This window comes from Perca fluviatilis, chromosome 7 (genome assembly GCF_010015445.1).
Source record: "Perca fluviatilis chromosome 7, GENO_Pfluv_1.0, whole genome shotgun sequence".
NCBI classification, from domain to species: domain Eukaryota; kingdom Metazoa; phylum Chordata; class Actinopteri; order Perciformes; family Percidae; genus Perca; species Perca fluviatilis.
Window position 1 is genome coordinate 10,324,960 of NC_053118.1, and position 17,731 is coordinate 10,342,690.

The window sequence follows — 17,731 nt, forward strand, 5'->3', positions numbered from 1 at the left end:
GACCCACAGCAGTTGGTTGGACCAGCTTTTAAGATGTCTTTTTAGATGATTTCATTCTAAAAGTATAAATAGCTACATCCAATTGTTCTTTTGATGGATTATAAAACTACCATGAATAACACATTGTTCTACTTTGGCACACTTCACACACATCGTTCTTTCTGGGTAGTGTACCTTGACCCATGTTTTCTAAAAATTATGCTCATTGGCTTATTTCTTTTAATTAGTTTTTAGGTAAATTAATAATAGATGAGGACAAAGATTTTTTTCAATGTAGCACAAACTGCAGTACATTTTGCTACTCTATACGTCCCCTTTTTATTACTCAACAGGGATAGAGTGAAGGGAAAACCATTTTATAGTGTTCATCTGGTAAATAGTGTAAACTGATGTAGTTTATTTGAAGAGAGGGCTTGCAAGGGGGGAAAGAATGAAAGAGCTTTCATCACTACTGCAGGACTGCTTAAGAACGCTTTAGACAAGATAATGATGACAATTAGCAAATACAGTTTTCAGGTCTAAATGATAAAAGAATCTTGAGTAGATTCACAGTTAACACTCTGTACTCTAATTTCCACTCTGCTGGGTCTCTGCTGATTCATGCTTGTCCCAGAGGAATACCCTTTCTCCCACCCCCAACCCCCCGCGGTCTGGGGGCCCCACAGGGCAGGCCGGTGGTCTTTGGCCAGTGTTTGTGAAAGGGCCCCAAGCCGCCCCGTACCGTGGCAAATGTGGCGCGTGACTCATCAGACCAAACACGGGATTAGCTGGTAATGATCTGGCAAATGGTTTTGAAATAATAGTTATCTGCCCCTGTGCTGCATCTACACAAAGAGAGGAAGAGATGGGTAGAGTGACAAAAGAGAGGGAGAAAAAGAGGTAGAATACAAGAGTAGGCAAGTGATGGCATAAGGAGGATAGTGGTAAGCACACACTGTAAAAAAGGTTTTTCATTTTTTGTCAGCAATACATGTTATTTCATGTTGTGTCAACAACAAAACATATATTTGTATGAATTGGAAACATTACGTTGTTCTGGCAATTATAATTGCAAGTTGCCACAAGTCTTGATATGAGTTTTTATAAAAACTTAGGAATTAGTTGGAGGGACAAATTATTTTTGTACCCTCAACTACTGTCGTTATGTTGGCAGCACAATCCAGAAAGAGTAGTTAAAACTCAAAATAATTCATGCAACTAGTTCACTAATTTTTTTAAGTTGATACAAATAAGCACTGTTTACAGTGTAGGAAACAATCAACATGACACTTAAATGCACTAGTGACATCACTGGCAAAGCATTTAGCTCCAATGTATAAGACTTACTTTAAAATATAGCCCTCTATGTGTTAGCAATTCAAACTCAGAGTTGGCTCATCTGTGCTCATGTTGCCTTGTTATGGAATATAAGAAAACATCCATCAAGAGCAACAAAACCATAAAAGTGTTGCCGGCTATTGAATCAGTGTTGATCTTTGCTGCCATCTTCAGGAAGCTGCACAGAAGAACATGTTGCACTGTATGTTGTGGTTGTTGCATGTAAACCCTCTTGATGTTGGGTGATTGTAGCAGTACTTTCTGCACAGCAGAAAACAAGCTCAATAGCAGCACAAAGACAGATAAAATTAACAATAAAATCTGTAGAAAGTAAGAATAATTAAGAAAGAGGCAAAAACAAAGGTGGTTAGGAGTTCCCACAGGAGTGATTTCAAACCAAGGCACATGTATTTGTCCCATACACAGTCATACCCAGTTTTGTTTCGTGCCAGAGCTCCAGAAAGCAACTGACAAATACAATGAATGAAAATGAATAGACTAGAATAGGCTACTATAGAATAGAATATTTTTTCTAAAATAAACAATAAAACAATATATCGGTACGTTTTAGAGAAAAACAAAACATGGTATAGTGAACAATGATACAGTTCTTGCTGAACTGATAAACTCCTATACAAGTTGATCCCATGAAGCCCTGTAAATACACACATTCCAGTCATGCTGGCCAACAATGCTGTTTTTCTGAGTTTCTGACTAAATAATTTAAACTATTTTTGAGACACAGCGTTATAGACCAACAGACAATTGCTGACAATTTGAACAAAAGGACATAATACATGTGTGTTGAAATGAGAATATCTGAAGCTGTTCTGCTTCTGCCAAAGAATCGGAATCAAGAATCGAGAAGAACCGGAATCGAAAGGAATAGAAGAATCGGAATTGGAATCAGAATTGTTCAAATCCAAACGATGCCCAACCCGCCTTGTGACAGGTATTGCCAACCTTCTAGTCTCCAAACAGCTGCCTACCTCAGGAATTAAGTTTTTTTAAGATTCAAGATTCAATACTTTTGCCATGCACTCTAAGAAATAAATCTGAAAAAGTTCTGTCGGCTCATTACCCGGACTCTGTTATTCAAAATTCTCTCACACAAAGCTGCTCAGTTAGTAAACTTCTGAAATTAACTATGTTCTTTTTTTAATGCTTTTCAACACTTTTTTCAACGCTTTAAACACTTTGTTTTTTGCTTTTGACTCTCGCTGATGCAAGTGCTGGTTAATAATATACGATAATGGTGTTGTGAATAGCTCACTACGGTAACTACGTTAATAACTACGTTAGCTGTCGTAGCACAGATAAATGTCCCATAATGCAATTGGAAATGTAAACAAACAGAAATACAACTGTGAATCACGTTCTATGGACTCTTTCTGTTAAAATATACAGTCATACAACTGTTAATACACAGATATTTCTTCGAGCAGGGGTGTCTAACTCAATTTCACTGGAAAATAAGAATCACATCCAGGTCCAGACATGTTTAGTTTATTAACATGCTTTTATTTAAGAGAAAAGTCAAATAACTGTATTATTGTATGCCTTATAAAGTCTTCTCACTTACAGTTTGGTCCACATAAAGCCCTCAAAAAGTTAGCAAAAACGTCCCTTAGCCATCATAGAAAAAAGCCCCAAAAAAGGTCGAACAACGCGACAAAAACATCAAAAGAAGGGCCAAAAAAATTTAAAAAAAGCAAAATTTATTAGGATCCTAAATTGACATGCAGGCTGGATCAAAGTCTGAGTGGGGTCGGATTTGGCCCGCTGGCCTTTGGTTTAACACGTGTCTTAGAGTGTAGGTGCACATGGACCTTTATTTTGAAGTCGGAGAATTTGTGTCCTTAAATCCTCTTAGCAGATTAACCTTTCAAAAGCAAACCCTTCAGTTGCCCTGATGAAAGTCTGAGGTAGGCCTAAATTGTATTACACTGTAATAGATACAACATCAAAACTCTGTGAGATACCATGTTTTCACAATGTCAGACGAAAATCAGAGAGATTCAGAAGAGGATGACGATGATGATGACAGCGAGAGTGGATCAAGCAGAGGCCAAAATGGTTCATTTTTCACCAATGTATTCAATAGTTTGATTTCAGGTGGGTTATTTGCATTTTTCATGTCAGTTTGAATTGAAAGCATCGGAGTGATTAATATTGTTAATAATGACCATGTAAGTCTCTCAACCAATGTTAAAAGCCAGCATGCACAATAGTCTACAGGATCCTGGGGAGTGGCAAACCTGAACGTAATGCAGCCATTGTTAATGTTATTACACCTGTGCTACTCCTCTATAGCATTTCAAAATATCTGCGTAATAAAAAAAGATAGAGGGGGAATCCATCCATCCTAATATGCACTTTATGGTTTCTTATAAACAAGCTTATTTAGTTTGATTCAAATTCAAACCTGATTTATTTTTAGTTTAAAGGGTATGACTTAAATTTGGTTTCATATGTATTATCATTATCTACCCAAGATCTTCCTCGTTGTCAGTGTTTTGGTTTATTTTCGTAGAAAAAAAAGTTGATTGAAATCAAGAAAGAAAAAATGAAACACCATGGTCATTTTATTTATCACTACCTTTATCATTCCAAGTGTTATTTGTAAAAACATATGTTATTTTTGAGTTCTTAAAGGAACTTACATTACTTTCTTGTCTTGTGATGCCTTGTAAATGCTGGCTTAACGCAAGGCCCTTTATATATACATAGTAAAGCCTACCATAGACACTATATATATATATATATATATATATATATATATATATATATATATATATATATATATATATATATATATGAACGAACAGTAGAGGGCAACAGAGGACCGTCGCAACTTGATGACACCATTTGTTGACGTCGTCGTCAAATTGTGCGACAATTAACATTAGCGAGTGTAGTCTTTACATGGTGGCGGAACCAATTACTTAGCTAGATAGCGAGCAACTTATGAATTTGCTTCTTAATTATTTATTTAACACGGCAAATATTAACTTTAATCGAAATGTAATGTGACGATATATAATGTGCTGTTATTAGTTAGCACGTAATGTCTTCTTAGCCTAGCTTAGCTTAGCCTTTCTAGCTAAGCAGCATTGCTCAACACAGTTTTTCAAGAGAAATGTGTCACAACCAATGACTGTTAAGGTCACAACAAGGGAGGGGACTTGTACCTTTTACATCTAGCAGCCGGTGTGACTAAGTTACAAAACTGTCGTGCGTGTGTGTTATGTGGTGAACTACCGTTGGTTAAATAGGGTTTCTTCGAAACTGGGGCTGCCTCCGAAGCGTTCCCAACATGTTGAACGTTCCCAGCCAGTCGTTCCCTGCGCCGTGTTCCCAGCAGCGGGTCGCTCCGTCCGGCCAGTCCGGAAGGAACAAGGTAACACCACAACAGATGAAAATCACTTCTTCTTTCTATATAAAGTATACATAAAACCTTTTCTAAAACCTGAGAGTGTAAAGTTGTCTTGGAGTGACAAAAGTAGCCTACATACCCTATAATAATAGTGAACTCCACGTCTAGGAGCTAGCTAACGTTAAATCCTTCAGAGCTGTCTTAATTTCGACATAGCCTACATATAGTCAACAGTGAAGCATGTGCTAATTTTGTTAAGTTGCAGTTGCTCACAGTCAAATTCAACGTGAAATAAGAGTAAGAAAAGAGCTTGTCAGTAAGTGTATAAAGTAATATAGCTACAGTTAGAAATAAAAACGTTAAGTAGAAGTAAAGTGAGATTAGGTTAAAAAGATTGTTTCTAAAACAATGGATTGTACAAATGATACTGTAGTGCAGTGTGAACATAATGAAATACAGTGTCAACAGAAATACAGTACAAACATATAAGTACAGTGTGAATATTAGTAGCAGCACTGAATGAATAACATATATTACACATGTAACTGATACATTATTGCACCAAGTAAGTATTGTACATAATTGTCCAAGAATATTGAGATGTTATGTGGAAATGTGTGCTGTGAGTCCAGTTTTAGACACTCTAAGCATGTATCACTCAGAGGGAGGAGTTGTCCCCCCACCAGGCCTAAATCAGTGGGAATTATGTAGATTATGGGGGTGGAGCAGTGGATATGACAAATGCCGTTGTTGTGAGAGATCTGGGTTCGATTCCCACTGCAATACATCAGCCAATGTATCCCTGAGCAAGGCACATAACCCATAGTTGTTCCAGAGGCGTACGACCTCTGACTTATATAGCAATTACATGTCACTTTGGATAAAAGCGTCAGCTAAATGACATGTAATGAATTATTTTGTAATGTATTTTTTAAGACGTGTTCTAACCCTTGTGTTGTCTTCCCATCAACCTTGAAAGAAACATTTTTTTTTTGACGTTTTTGACGCCTTTTTTTCACAGTTTGTTTTTGCTTTTTCCAACATTTTAAATTGTTAAATTTTTCTTCTACACATTTTCAGAATTTATTTCTACGTCCCATATTTTCTGATATAAAACAAAAATTGGGTCAAAGTGACCCGAAGTCAACACAAGGGTTAAACTACAGTTACAGTGGGGCGGCTTGGTTGGAATCTTAGACGTAGTCATATCTTCAAATCTCCAGTTAGCTTTTAGCACTGACCTAATGTAGGGCCCTATGGAATCTGTCTTATAGCTTTTTTAAATTCTCAATTTCGTAATTCCGACCTATAATCTGTTATCACAGAAACTATTGGGCTTTGCATTAATGCTGCCGTCAGTCTATGACTGGCCCCAGCCTTGTCGAAAAAAAAAAAAAAGAAACTTGCCACCGGGCTTAACAACTTTTCTGGGGGAAACCCTGTGGGAGGAGTTGTCCAGGATGGAATGTATTTTTGACAGCATCCTCCTCTCTGACACTGGCTGCATCTCATTTCTCTTAAATTGCATCCCCGGCTCCTCCACTTGCCTCCCTTCCTCGTGTCTTAGTCCGTTCCACCGAGGAAGTACGGGAGAGATGCGAGGAAATCATGGGAGGAGAGAGGAAGCGAGCAAATGTGTTTTAAAGATGAGACGTCCTTTACTCTGATGCATCCCATTAATTCGTCAGCTGTATGGGCGGTGTTAGAGTGGCAACCCTTTCAGCTGCACAGCTTCTGGGAATCCTCACTCGTAGCTCCTCGGAGAGCCCTCCTCGATGCTCACTCCTCGGGGTAGAAATAAGAGCTTTGAGATGGCCTTTTCGGATGAGGGACAGAACTGTTTCAGCCGAGGACCGAGGAGCTATCAAATAAGAGACATGAGATGCAGCCACTGTCTTTAAGGAGTCCAGCTCCACCCCAACAACATCACTGGCCTTGCGGATCAGATTGTTGAGTCCGTTGGTGTCTGCCAGTTGTGTTATTCAAATTCTGTCGACGCACGGGCTCAACGTGACGATGCTTTGTCTTAAATTTGGTCTTAACATGCGTTCACATATCTCCAGAAGAGAATAATACAAGGCTATCTTCTTTTACTTGACTCTGCCCTTGCCTATTTAACGCTAGGTGGCGTTGAAGCCTGGCCACAGTTTAATGGACTGGATTCGATTTTCCAAGAGTGGAAAAGATCTGACAGGGCTCAGAGGGCGCCTGATTGAAGTTACCCAGGAAGAGCTGCAGAAACACAACACAAGGGAGGACTGCTGGACCTGCATACGAGGTGAGCCTGCATGATAGTCTGACATAGGACAGGGGCTGCTTCACACTTGAGCCCGAGACACACTAAGCCGATAATCGGCCGTCGGACAGTCTGGCGAGCTCAGTAACTCGACTCTGTTCAGTGTATTCCATGCCGTCGTCCTTCATTTTGGCTGATTTGACAAGTATAATCGGCGGGAGGGGCACTGCCGGCAGTCGGACTCAAATGACCCATCTGATTGGTAGAGTGCTAACCCGGAAATGGGGAGCGGAATGAGCGTGACTAGAGTCTCTCAAAATCTGCCGAAAATCTTTTAAACTGACCATTGACGATCTGAAATGAAGACAGATTCAGCAACTGCATGGCCTATTTCTCGCTTAAAATGTTTTCAGAAACACGTTTCGGTGAACTATTTTAGTACAATATGAGATCGTATTCTGAACAAGCCGCCATGACAGTCTGGCTTTGAATTTCCGGAGAAACCAGACCAACGTGACGCGTTCGTCCAATCAGCTGCCGGTTTTCATTTTTTGGGCGACAATATAGATTAGTGCCGCCTGCTGTTAAGGAGACGTATTACGCCTCGTCTCTTCGGTGTGTTCCGAGGCACTTTTTTGACCAACTCGGGGAGACTGATCAGTCCGACTGCCTTTTCTGCCGAGGGTCGGCCATCTTGTCGGTGTGTCTGGACCTTTAAAAGAAACAGGGGAATAAGTTAACCTGCATGGTAGCTGTTAGGGCTGTGACGATATGCTTTTGTTGATTGTCGATCAATTTTAGGAAAAAATCTATCGATTTTAAAAGTCGTCGAAAAAAAAAAATCACGATGCATACAATTTTAGATATTTTCCCCCCAACCCCTAGTAGCGTTTAGTAGTGTTTAGCAGGTTGGAGAATACTTGATGTCAGCTTAATGATACTTGATCTCACCTATCTCAGTCCAAGTCTCCTTAAAAAATAATCCAAGCCACACTGTAGCTTGTCAGCTAGCCACTGCTAGCTGACAAGCTACTGCTGGCATTAAACATAATGCCATCATTTGACATACAGTAAGTGTGTTGCGGTTATCATTTCTGTCAGCAGAGGACGCTGGAACGTGATATACACAAAGCTCTTTTTCCTTCTGGATGTTTTCAGGTATGGTTTACAACGTGACCCCCTACATGGACTACCACCCTGGTGGGGAAGCTGAGCTGATGAAGGCCGCTGGGATAGATGGCACTGAGCTGTTTGACCAGGTATGGAAGGGGATGGAGAAAGAGCACCGTCGTTTTCATGGTACTTTATAAACCTAAAGGTACAAATTTTAAAGGTGCAGTTATTTTCCAACTTCAACTTTTATTATCCCAAAGGAAGTTTGATCTGCAGCAGGCATCAAATCCAGGGTTTCCGCCAGATCTCAAAGGTCCCATGGCATGAAAATTTCACTTCATGAGTTTTTTTTAACATTAATATGAGTTCCCCCAGCCTGCCTATGGTCCCCCAGTGGCTAGAAATGGCGATAGGTGTAAACCTAGCCCTGGGTATCCTGCTCTGCCTTTGAGAATATTGAAAGCTCAGATGGGCCGATCTGGAATCTTCCCTTTATGATCTCATTAGGCGAAAGGTTACCTCCCCTTTCTCTGCTTTGCCCGCCCAGAGAATTTGGCCCACCCATGAGAAAACTTATATTGCAGCCAATCAGCTTTCGTGTGATTGGTGCGAGTCTCTTTTACAGATTGTACCACGGACATAAAACAGATTTCATTCTTCAGCTATGGGGACGTGCAAGTTTAGCGATGCCTTTAGCGAAAAAGGCAAAGTTGATGTTGTGATAAAGGTCTTAAATTTCCTTCATGATGGTATTAAAAAGTCTTAAATTTGACTTAGTGAAACCTGCAGAAACCCTGAAATCACATCAAGGACCATGACAAGCATATTATATTGACAGCACAACAACAGCAACAAACATAGAAACATACACAACACAAATGAAAACCAGGTACGCCCGCCACACTGAGCCAGCAGCTAAAATACAAGATACTAAACATTAGATAACAGCACAGTAAATAAATTCATGTTAAAGGCTAACTACCGGGGTTTTTTTCAACCTGGACCTTATTTTCCTATGTTTTTGTGTCTAAGTGACTGATGGGAACAACAATCTTTGACATTGGTCCAGTATTAAGCGAGATCGCTGCAGTCGGCAGTGGCAAAATAAGCTACAATGTAAGTTAATGGGCTGCCTTGTGAGTGCTGCACGGTTTAATGCAGTTCTATTAGCTCTTTAATCTGTTCATGGGTGACTTGATTGGGTTTACATGTGTTGCTATGGTGACATGCGTGTGTTTTTTGCATAGGTCCATCGTTGGGTGAACTATGAGTCCATGTTAAAAGAGTGCCTGGTGGGCAGGATGGCCACCAAGGTCCCCACAGCCAATAAAGGTACACACACACACACACATACACACACACGTAGAACACATTAGGGAGCGTTTCAGAAGTGGAGCGTCTTGCCTGCCCGACTCGCAGCTTATATTGTCTCTACAAGTACTTTACAGAACACTCACATGTTTATTAAGCTAGTATCTACCTTCCACTTCAGGCACTCCTACGGTTAAACTCCATGCCTTCTCTTTTTTGGCGCTGTCTTTATAAAAAAGATGTGTGATGTCTGTTATGTTTTTCATCCTCCAAGATGAATTTCAGAGAAAGATGGCTCCTAGGAGGGAGTGTAACATCACTGTATACGACCCTTTAAGTCACAAAGTTGAAATTATGATTAAGACGTATTCTAGTTTTTCTGGCCATTGCAATTGGAGGTATTAGACAATGGAAACATTTTAAATGCAGCTGTATAGAAAAATAATACAAGTAACTAAGGTTTTCTATACATTAAAAAATATTAGAGGCTGATCAATAAAGTGTGTACCCTTATCACAGGCATTTAAATAACCAAAGAGAACTTTGTAAGAAAAAAAATGTACGTCATGTGTTCATTTAAAAAAAAAAAAAACTAATATACGTATTGGCATCTACACCCAGTATCAGTCCGACTGTAATTTATACATAGCTGGGCTTGAAAAATAAATACATACAAATATTGTTGGTTGTGGTAGATGTAAAACATAACTGTCACAAAGCTGTGTTTCCAAAGTGTAAGGACCCTGTTGATGGATCCTGCACAAAGCTAGTCACAAAAATGGTTTAAGCACATTGTTATCCCACATAATGTTTCTGCCTGAACCCTTCAGGTTACTTAAAGCTGTCCTTAATATCATAAATGATATGAGTAAATTCCTTGGGGATGACAATGTTGATAGAATGCTTTTACTTGTAGTTCTAAAAGTAGTACCAGTCTGTCACTCTTGAGAACTTTTAACAAGTTGATTTCCTCTCAAAAATGTGACTAATAAAATATTAAAAAAGAGATTTAAAAAAGAAAAGGAAGTGCAAGTGTCTGCAACTGGATTTTAATGTAGTATTAGAATGAGTGTAAACAGTGGCTGCCTGGAAATCTATCTAAAGAATTATGGTATGCCTCAGTAGTGGTTTGCGTTCATTTCTGTTTTTCTTGTCAGCTATCACTCCTCCTACGCCACCGACTGGCCTCGCCCCACCTATGTCAGTGGCTCCTCCCCAAGACAAAGACTCCCGGCCTCGGTATGAAAGGACATCTAAAAACAAATATAATAATGACACGTCAGAGTTAAACTCATACTCAATGACATTATTATTATTATTATCTGCTGTCTGTTGTTTGTGTAGGTATGACTGGTTCCAAACTGATGTGACTGTTCATCTGGTCCTTTATGCTAAACGGAAGGTAATCCCTCATCGACCACACCCACATTCCTGAGGCATCAAATAAGCTACTGAGCTCTGTTGGCATACAGTTAAAAATCCAGTGGGTTGTTGATGAGATATAGAGTGTGTGCCCAAGCCTGCCCAAGCCTGGCCCAAGGCAGGACCAAGGAAGGGAGACCACGCTTACTTGTAACTAAAAATAAGTTTATTTTACATAACTAAAAGGGTATTTGCCGTAAAGACAAACTAATACAACCAAAGCAAACCGGGTGGAAGCCAAGGGTATAGAAAGAGACTGGCTGAGCTGGTTAGCTGAATCTCCCTGATGATCCGACTCCACCCACCAGGCTGATGAAGGGAGGGGCATGCACAATGAGGGTTGTGTCACAGGTGCGTGTTTGTCATTTTTGCTTCAAGACTGAGACCAAGCACAACAAAAGCACCCAGAAATCACTGCTAATGTGTGTGTCCCCTGCTGCAGCCTCTATCTGCAGGCTAGACACCAGGATCCCTCTTGATCTTCACCTTTGTCCCCCCCCAACCATGTGAGGGTTGGGACGGCGTAAAGCTAGGTTTACGGTAGCCACCGTGTTCCGGTTCCGGTCATTCATAAAATGACGTCGCCGCGGCTGTCGTTTCCAGCGCGAAGGCTCCGCAATCTGTCGCAGCGCGTCGTCGAGCACCTCTGAATTTTTGTAACTACGCGCCCGCTGCGCTTTCAGTTCAACACGTTCGGCTGGGAAGAGCAGATTCACTTCTACGAATGTGTAATTCTCCATGTACAGACCACAGGGAGTCAAACAGCCTTTAATTTGTGGTCCGAGAGAGACACCACACTGGGAGAAGAAAAAAACATTTTGCTGGAGAATGTGGAAAAACACGAGAGATCGTTTTGTCAAAGCTAAAAAAACGGCTTCATGGAAAGAGTGTTCTTAACAGTGTTAGAAGCAGATGGTCGTTAAGATGTGGAGAAAAACAAGAGTCATGTTAATGATCAGAGTAGATGAATATAAGGTGTTTCGCGGCAGGTCTGTGTTTAACATCAGTGTTGGGAGTAACGCGTTCCAAAAGTAACGCAATTAGAGTAATATTGTAGCCGTTACAATCTCAGTAACACGAGTTACAATCTCAGTAACGCGAGTTACAACGCATGTTAAACCGACATTTAGTGGCGTTTTTTTAAGAATTCACCAACACCGCGCGCAAAACATGACAGATAACAACATGCCGGGAATTAATGTTTAGTCCTGCTACACGTAATATCATTACATTTTTATCAGCGGTGGAAAGTAACTATACCGTAGGCTACTTTGATTCAATTGTAGGGTGCTTTTAATTGAGTATTTTCATTTTCTCCTACTTATTAGGCTACTTCTAGTCCACCACAATTCAGAGTCAAGTAGGCTATTGTACGATTTACTTAACATTTATTTTATAGCTTTATTTGCTTTGCAGAGTCAGATTAATAAAACAAAATAATATGACTAAATTATGATGTATATAGTGGATAAAGATGAGACTTTGTTGATCCGGTGGTAAAATTCACACAAGCTACCTGCCAAGTCAAACTTCCGCTGTTAATTTGGTGAAAGTAATGCAAAAGTAGTGTAAAGCATTACAATTCAGAGACGGTAATAGTGTAATATAACTAATTACTCTCAAATGACAGTAACTAGTAATCAATAATGTATTACATTTTGGAAGTAACTTGCCCAACACTGTTTATGTTTATGGATGTGTTTACTGCTGTTGCCAGGCAGCCTGCTTTCCTTAACTTCCGGCCTCTTCTTCTCTACTACTTCTTGATTTATTTGCAGATTATTTTGTTCAATTCAATTCAATTTTATTTATAGTATCAAATCATAACACAAGTTATCTCGAGACACTTTACAGATAGAGTAGGTCGAGACCACACTCTATAATTTACAAAGCCACAACAATTGCAGTAATTCCCTCAAGAGCAAGCAGTGCGACAGTGGCGAGGAAAAACTCCCTCTTGGGAAGAAACCTGGGACAGACCCAGGCTCTTGGTAGGCGGTGTCTGACGGTGCCGGTTGGGGATGTGATGAACAGTGGCGATAATAGTCACATTAATAATGGAACAGTGACTTCAAATGGTAGTCGTAGTAGTTCATGTCATATCAGGGCGCTGCAGGGCGTTACAGGATGTAGCGTGGCCCAGCAGAGCAGGGATGGACGTAGCAGGAAGCAGCAGGGTTCAGCAGGACGCAGGATGACATTGCAGGGCACCGCTGAGCTCAGCAGGGAGTGCAGCATGACCACGGCGACAGCTGCAACCAGGATCTTGGTGCCAACGTTCTCCAAGGAAATACGCTGGGGGGAAAAAACATAAGGACTCCGGGGAGTAAACTCCCCAGAAGCTAGGATTAATAACAAGCATTTCTGGAACGGGATGCACACAAATGGTAATAGAAAGGGAGAGGAGAGAGCAGCTCAGTGTGTCAAAGGAAGGAAGTCCCCCGGCAGTCTAGAACTATAACAGCGTAACTAAGAGAGACAGGTCGTACGCCCTCTCGTGTTTCGGAGAGTACTGCAACGAACAATGCGTTGAGCATAAACTCTTCTAGTGCGCAACTATTTTGTATTAATGAACCTCCGTTACATTCAAGCCAATGCCAAATGAGTTGATACAAAGCTAATTAAGACTCGTCAGCTCCACACAACTCTCTCTGTATTTCTCAGTAAGGGTATGTTTACTAAATGGTATAGTCCGGCAACTTTCGAGCGCAGAAGCTTGAGTGATGCGTTGCATATCAGGCTGAGAAAGGACAACAGCGTTCAGCTTTGGAAACAAAGAGGATATAAAAACTACAGGATAATTTCATGTTTTTGAAACCACCGTTTCCTCCCCGAGTTACTAGCAACTGGTGGGGGAGGGGTGGTGAGCGACCACCGAAGGCTTGCGTCACGTGGACCACGTTGTTGTCATTACTTAGAATTCCTCATAGCGGTGACAGAAACTATGCACCATAGCTTTAATGCAAATTTCTTTTAACGCCACAATTTGTTTTTGATGCGCGATTAACGCACACTCGTTCTGTGATTTCGCAAAGCTCTATGTGCAGAAATGGATAAAGAAAAGGTTTTTTCGAATGGCAAGTTGATTTTCACAGCCCTTCCAGATGTTATTCTTTCCATGTACTGTCCATGTGAATGGGGTTACCACCAGAATAGTAGATTCTTAAATACCACTTAAGCCTTAAAAACTTGAAAATGTTTTCCTTTCAAAGTACATTTAGAACCGAAAATAAATGTGCAATTAATTGAAGAAATCATTGTAATTAATTGTAAGCTGTAATTTATGCATATTGAGGGTTTTTCCTGGCTCAGAATGGGCATTTATGGGGACACATATGAAGCGGGGTGTCTGGGGGGGGTACTCCCCCAGGAATTTTTGAGTGTCAAATGGCGTTTTTCCATTACATGGTACCTGCTCGACTCACCTCAACTCTACTCGCCTTTTTTGGTTTTCCATTATGAAAAAAAGTCCCTGGTACCTGCCAACAGGTACTTGTTTTAGTATCGCCTCCGTCAAGGTTCCAAACGAGCTGAGGTGATACCAAAAGGTGACGTGAAAACCTGCAGACTACTGATTGGTCGGAGAGAATTGTCACTAATCACTGCGTCATCATTGCTAGCGACAGACGGGGGTGTCCTGAACAAACCTGCAATTTTTAAATAGTTTAGCCAGCGGTATTTTTTTTTTGCTGCCTCCAGCTTCTTTTGAAACTAAATTTGTCTTCTGGCTGTGGCAACAACAACACACCTTCGACGTTCTGTGTGTGTGTCGCGTTAGGTCACGGCAGTTTCCTGTGGCGGCGCTATGATGACCAGCCACGCTCGCCACACGCATGAAGCGGTACTTAATCTGCAATGGAAAATGGAGGACGGGGCAACGCGGTCGAGCCGAGCTGAGTAGAGCTGGTACTAGCAGTGGGTAAGCGCCAAAAGACTTAATTTCCTGCACTGTCAAATTTATGGTAAAAATTTAATCAAGGCAAATACAAAATTCTGGTGGCAGGTAACAATAAATAAAAAAAAAAAAAGTATAATGCAGTAAGGGAAGGGGGCTTTGGCATCCTACTACACTTGACCACAAAGTCCAGTTCATTTGATGGAACAGGGCTTAACGGAAACTTATTTCCCAAGGAGCACATTTACATAATACAGTAGTATCATGAATACAAAACATTATAAACTGTAATGTTTTTTTATTTTAAATTAGATTCGTCAGTGATGTTAAATATAAAGTGCGATTTTCCTTTGGTGCTGGCTAAAAACCTCTTTGGGGGCCACTAAAACATTTTCGATGCAAGAAAAATCCCTGATATTGTTTTTTTTCTGTCAGATCCCCAGCTCGGGCTGCACCACTGTTGATCTTGAGGCCGGGGTTCTACGGCTGGAAGTGCTGCTGGGGCAAATGTCCTACATGATACATTTACGTGAGTAGAGCTATGTCTTCCTACATTTAAAGTGCTTTCTTCTGCAAAACAAAACATAAGTGAGACACGCTGAGGTGCAGCCCATATTGTTTTCTTCTTCTTCCTCTTTTCTTTCTCCTGTAAAGCCCTTTTGTAACTTCTGTTTTTGAAAAGTGCTACATACAGGCATGGGCCGGTTTGAGATTCTGACAGGATGATAACCTTCAGCAAAAATATCACAGTATTGTAAAATGTTTTATTTTTGAAATGTCTGGGTAAAAAAAAATCATCAAATTATTAAACACACTGCACACTGGCAGGGAGAGGGATTTCTAAAGTCTACTTTCTGTCCTTGAAGACTCATAAAAAAACGGAATGACGAAAATGTTTTCAAACCGCGGTATACCTTAAAACCAGTAACGGGCCTATGCCTAGCTACACAGTACCGTGTAGGTTAAGTTTGCTTGCTTGCTTGTCAGTGCCAGGATTACCTACTGGTTTAGAGGGTGGCCATCTAATAATATGGAATTAATAAGGTACAATTCAATTCCTATAGACCTTTTTCACGGCAGACATGTTGACATGTCATAGTAGGAAAAGCACTGGTGTATTCAAAACCATTGATGATGGCTGCATTCAACTTAGGAGAGGCCCTGGTATTGTGCATGCTGACTCACTGAAATAGCTTACTGGGACACTTGATGGAATTGAGCCATCGTTAAGGTTATCAATTTCAGCTGTGCTTTTCCTACTATGACAAGTCAAAATGTCTGCTGTGAAGAGGTCCATAGACATCAGCAGACAGCAGGACAAGTACTCGATGTGCATGGAATTATGTCACACAACTCCATTTAAAGATCATTGCAGAGTTATGTGTCTGCTCTTCCTAAGTGAACTCCCTCAGGAACCCCCATCAGTCCTGGCTCCACATCTAAAAATGTGCTGCAACAGTCGCGTGTGGTCTGTACGTCTTTAAAACAGTTAAATCAGGGGTGTCAAATTCAATTTCACCAAATGCCACACTCATATTGTCTTCTGACTTAATTTGGTCTACCTAAAGCCCTAAAAAAGTCTGCAAAAAAAGACAAAAAGTGCTGCTCAAAGGTTGACAAAAGCAACAAAAACATAAAAAAACAACGTTGGAAAAGGCGGCAAAAAAAGTGGCAAGAATGATGATAAAAGTGCCAAAAGCATTCAAAAACTTCAGAAAAAGCCCCCAAAAAATTGTGAACCTAAATTTATACGTGGGCTGTATCAAAATCTGCAAGGGGCCTTGAGTTTGACATGTGTGCGTTAAATGATAATACACTCATTTTTAATTGTAACAGAGAACTAACTTTGGTTGCTACAAACATGATGTGATTTGGTCGACAAATGTGAAAATCAACACAGTGGGCGTTTCTCAATACCAAGAATGCAAAGTACGGACTTGTGTTCTTGGGGAGAACGTTCTTGCTGGTTGTTCTTGGAAGAATTAACTCGCAAGTTCACAAGCACAGAAAACGCTGTTAACAGTTTGAGACGATGCCTTCTTCCTGTTATTGCTCAACACTCCCAGCACAGAGGCTACCTGCAAGGCTCCAAAATACCAGCTAGAAATAAAAACCACAACAATATAACCACTTTGTATTAAAACAATCTCCGGACAAGAAAACCTCATAATGCTACAACTATTGCAATAATATTGACAAATAAAACTAATTGAGCTTTAATTTTATTGTTTATGGTTTAGCTCAAACACCCCTTACTTATTCAAAAGAGTGGAACGTGATCCCTACTATTATTAGCATATAAGTTTAAGTCAGATTAAATAAAACAAATAAATAGGCATATGCACTGGTGTGTCCTATGTGTTCCTATTAGTGTTATGTGGAATTATCATTTCTATATTATTGCATACCTGTCAAGTTTTGGATTTGAAAATAAGGGAAAGTTTTCCGGCGCCCACCGCAAGCAGTCCCACCACCCCAACCAAGCTCCAGTATCCCTTACATTTTAAGACAGGTGTACAAGAAAGCTAAAATCACCACTTGATGCTGAATGCTGAAAACATTTACAATTTATAACATTGCTTGTCTTTACATTTTATTTTCATTCCACACATTCTTTTCATTTCATATTGCTTTTCTTTTACAGTTTTTCTTTTCATTTCACATAACTTTTCTTTACTCTTTTAGTGAGTTATTGTATAAAAATTTAGTTGCAGACTTTGCATTCTTTAAGATTGTTTTGGAAGGAGTGTATTTGTGGGCTGGGCCAGAGTGGTTTACAGAGTGGTTTACATGAGAGTGGCGCAGAACAGTTCTGTTGTCTAACGTCATCCTATTCTCTGGAACAATCTTCGTACCATGCTAAACACCCTTTCTGAACTTGCATTGCTGTGGGGAATGCAGTAAAGCCTTCAGAAGTTTTGGCAGCGCACCGTCTCTGTCGGCGTCCATCATCCGGTCTCTCATCATCTGACCTCACACACTAACTTCGCGACAACTGCCACCTACAGTACCTGTAGTAGGCTACTGCAGGTGGCAGTTATCGCGAGGCTAGTGACAGAGC

General features: G+C 40.4%; 1 protein-coding gene across 2 annotated transcripts in view; it reads left to right on the forward strand.

The window, feature by feature from the left end:
• The first annotated feature begins 3,204 nt into the window (after positions 1-3,204).
• The window catches only part of LOC120562586 (cytochrome b5 reductase 4), a 29,614-nt gene continuing 15,087 nt past the window's right edge, over positions 3,205-17,731 (forward strand). The window contains exons 1-8 of one of the 2 annotated variants that reach the window (XM_039806375.1): positions 3,205-3,432; positions 4,593-4,717; positions 6,818-6,971; positions 8,088-8,188; positions 9,290-9,374; positions 10,511-10,592; positions 10,698-10,755; positions 15,106-15,199. In XM_039806375.1, the coding sequence (XP_039662309.1) occupies positions 3,312-3,432; positions 4,593-4,717; positions 6,818-6,971; positions 8,088-8,188; positions 9,290-9,374; positions 10,511-10,592; positions 10,698-10,755; positions 15,106-15,199 (820 nt within the window). In that variant the 5' untranslated portion in view covers positions 3,205-3,311. The remainder of the gene's footprint in view (positions 3,433-4,592; positions 4,718-6,817; positions 6,972-8,087; positions 8,189-9,289; positions 9,375-10,510; positions 10,593-10,697; positions 10,756-15,105; positions 15,200-17,731) is intronic. The other variant, XM_039806376.1, reaches the window with a different exon arrangement.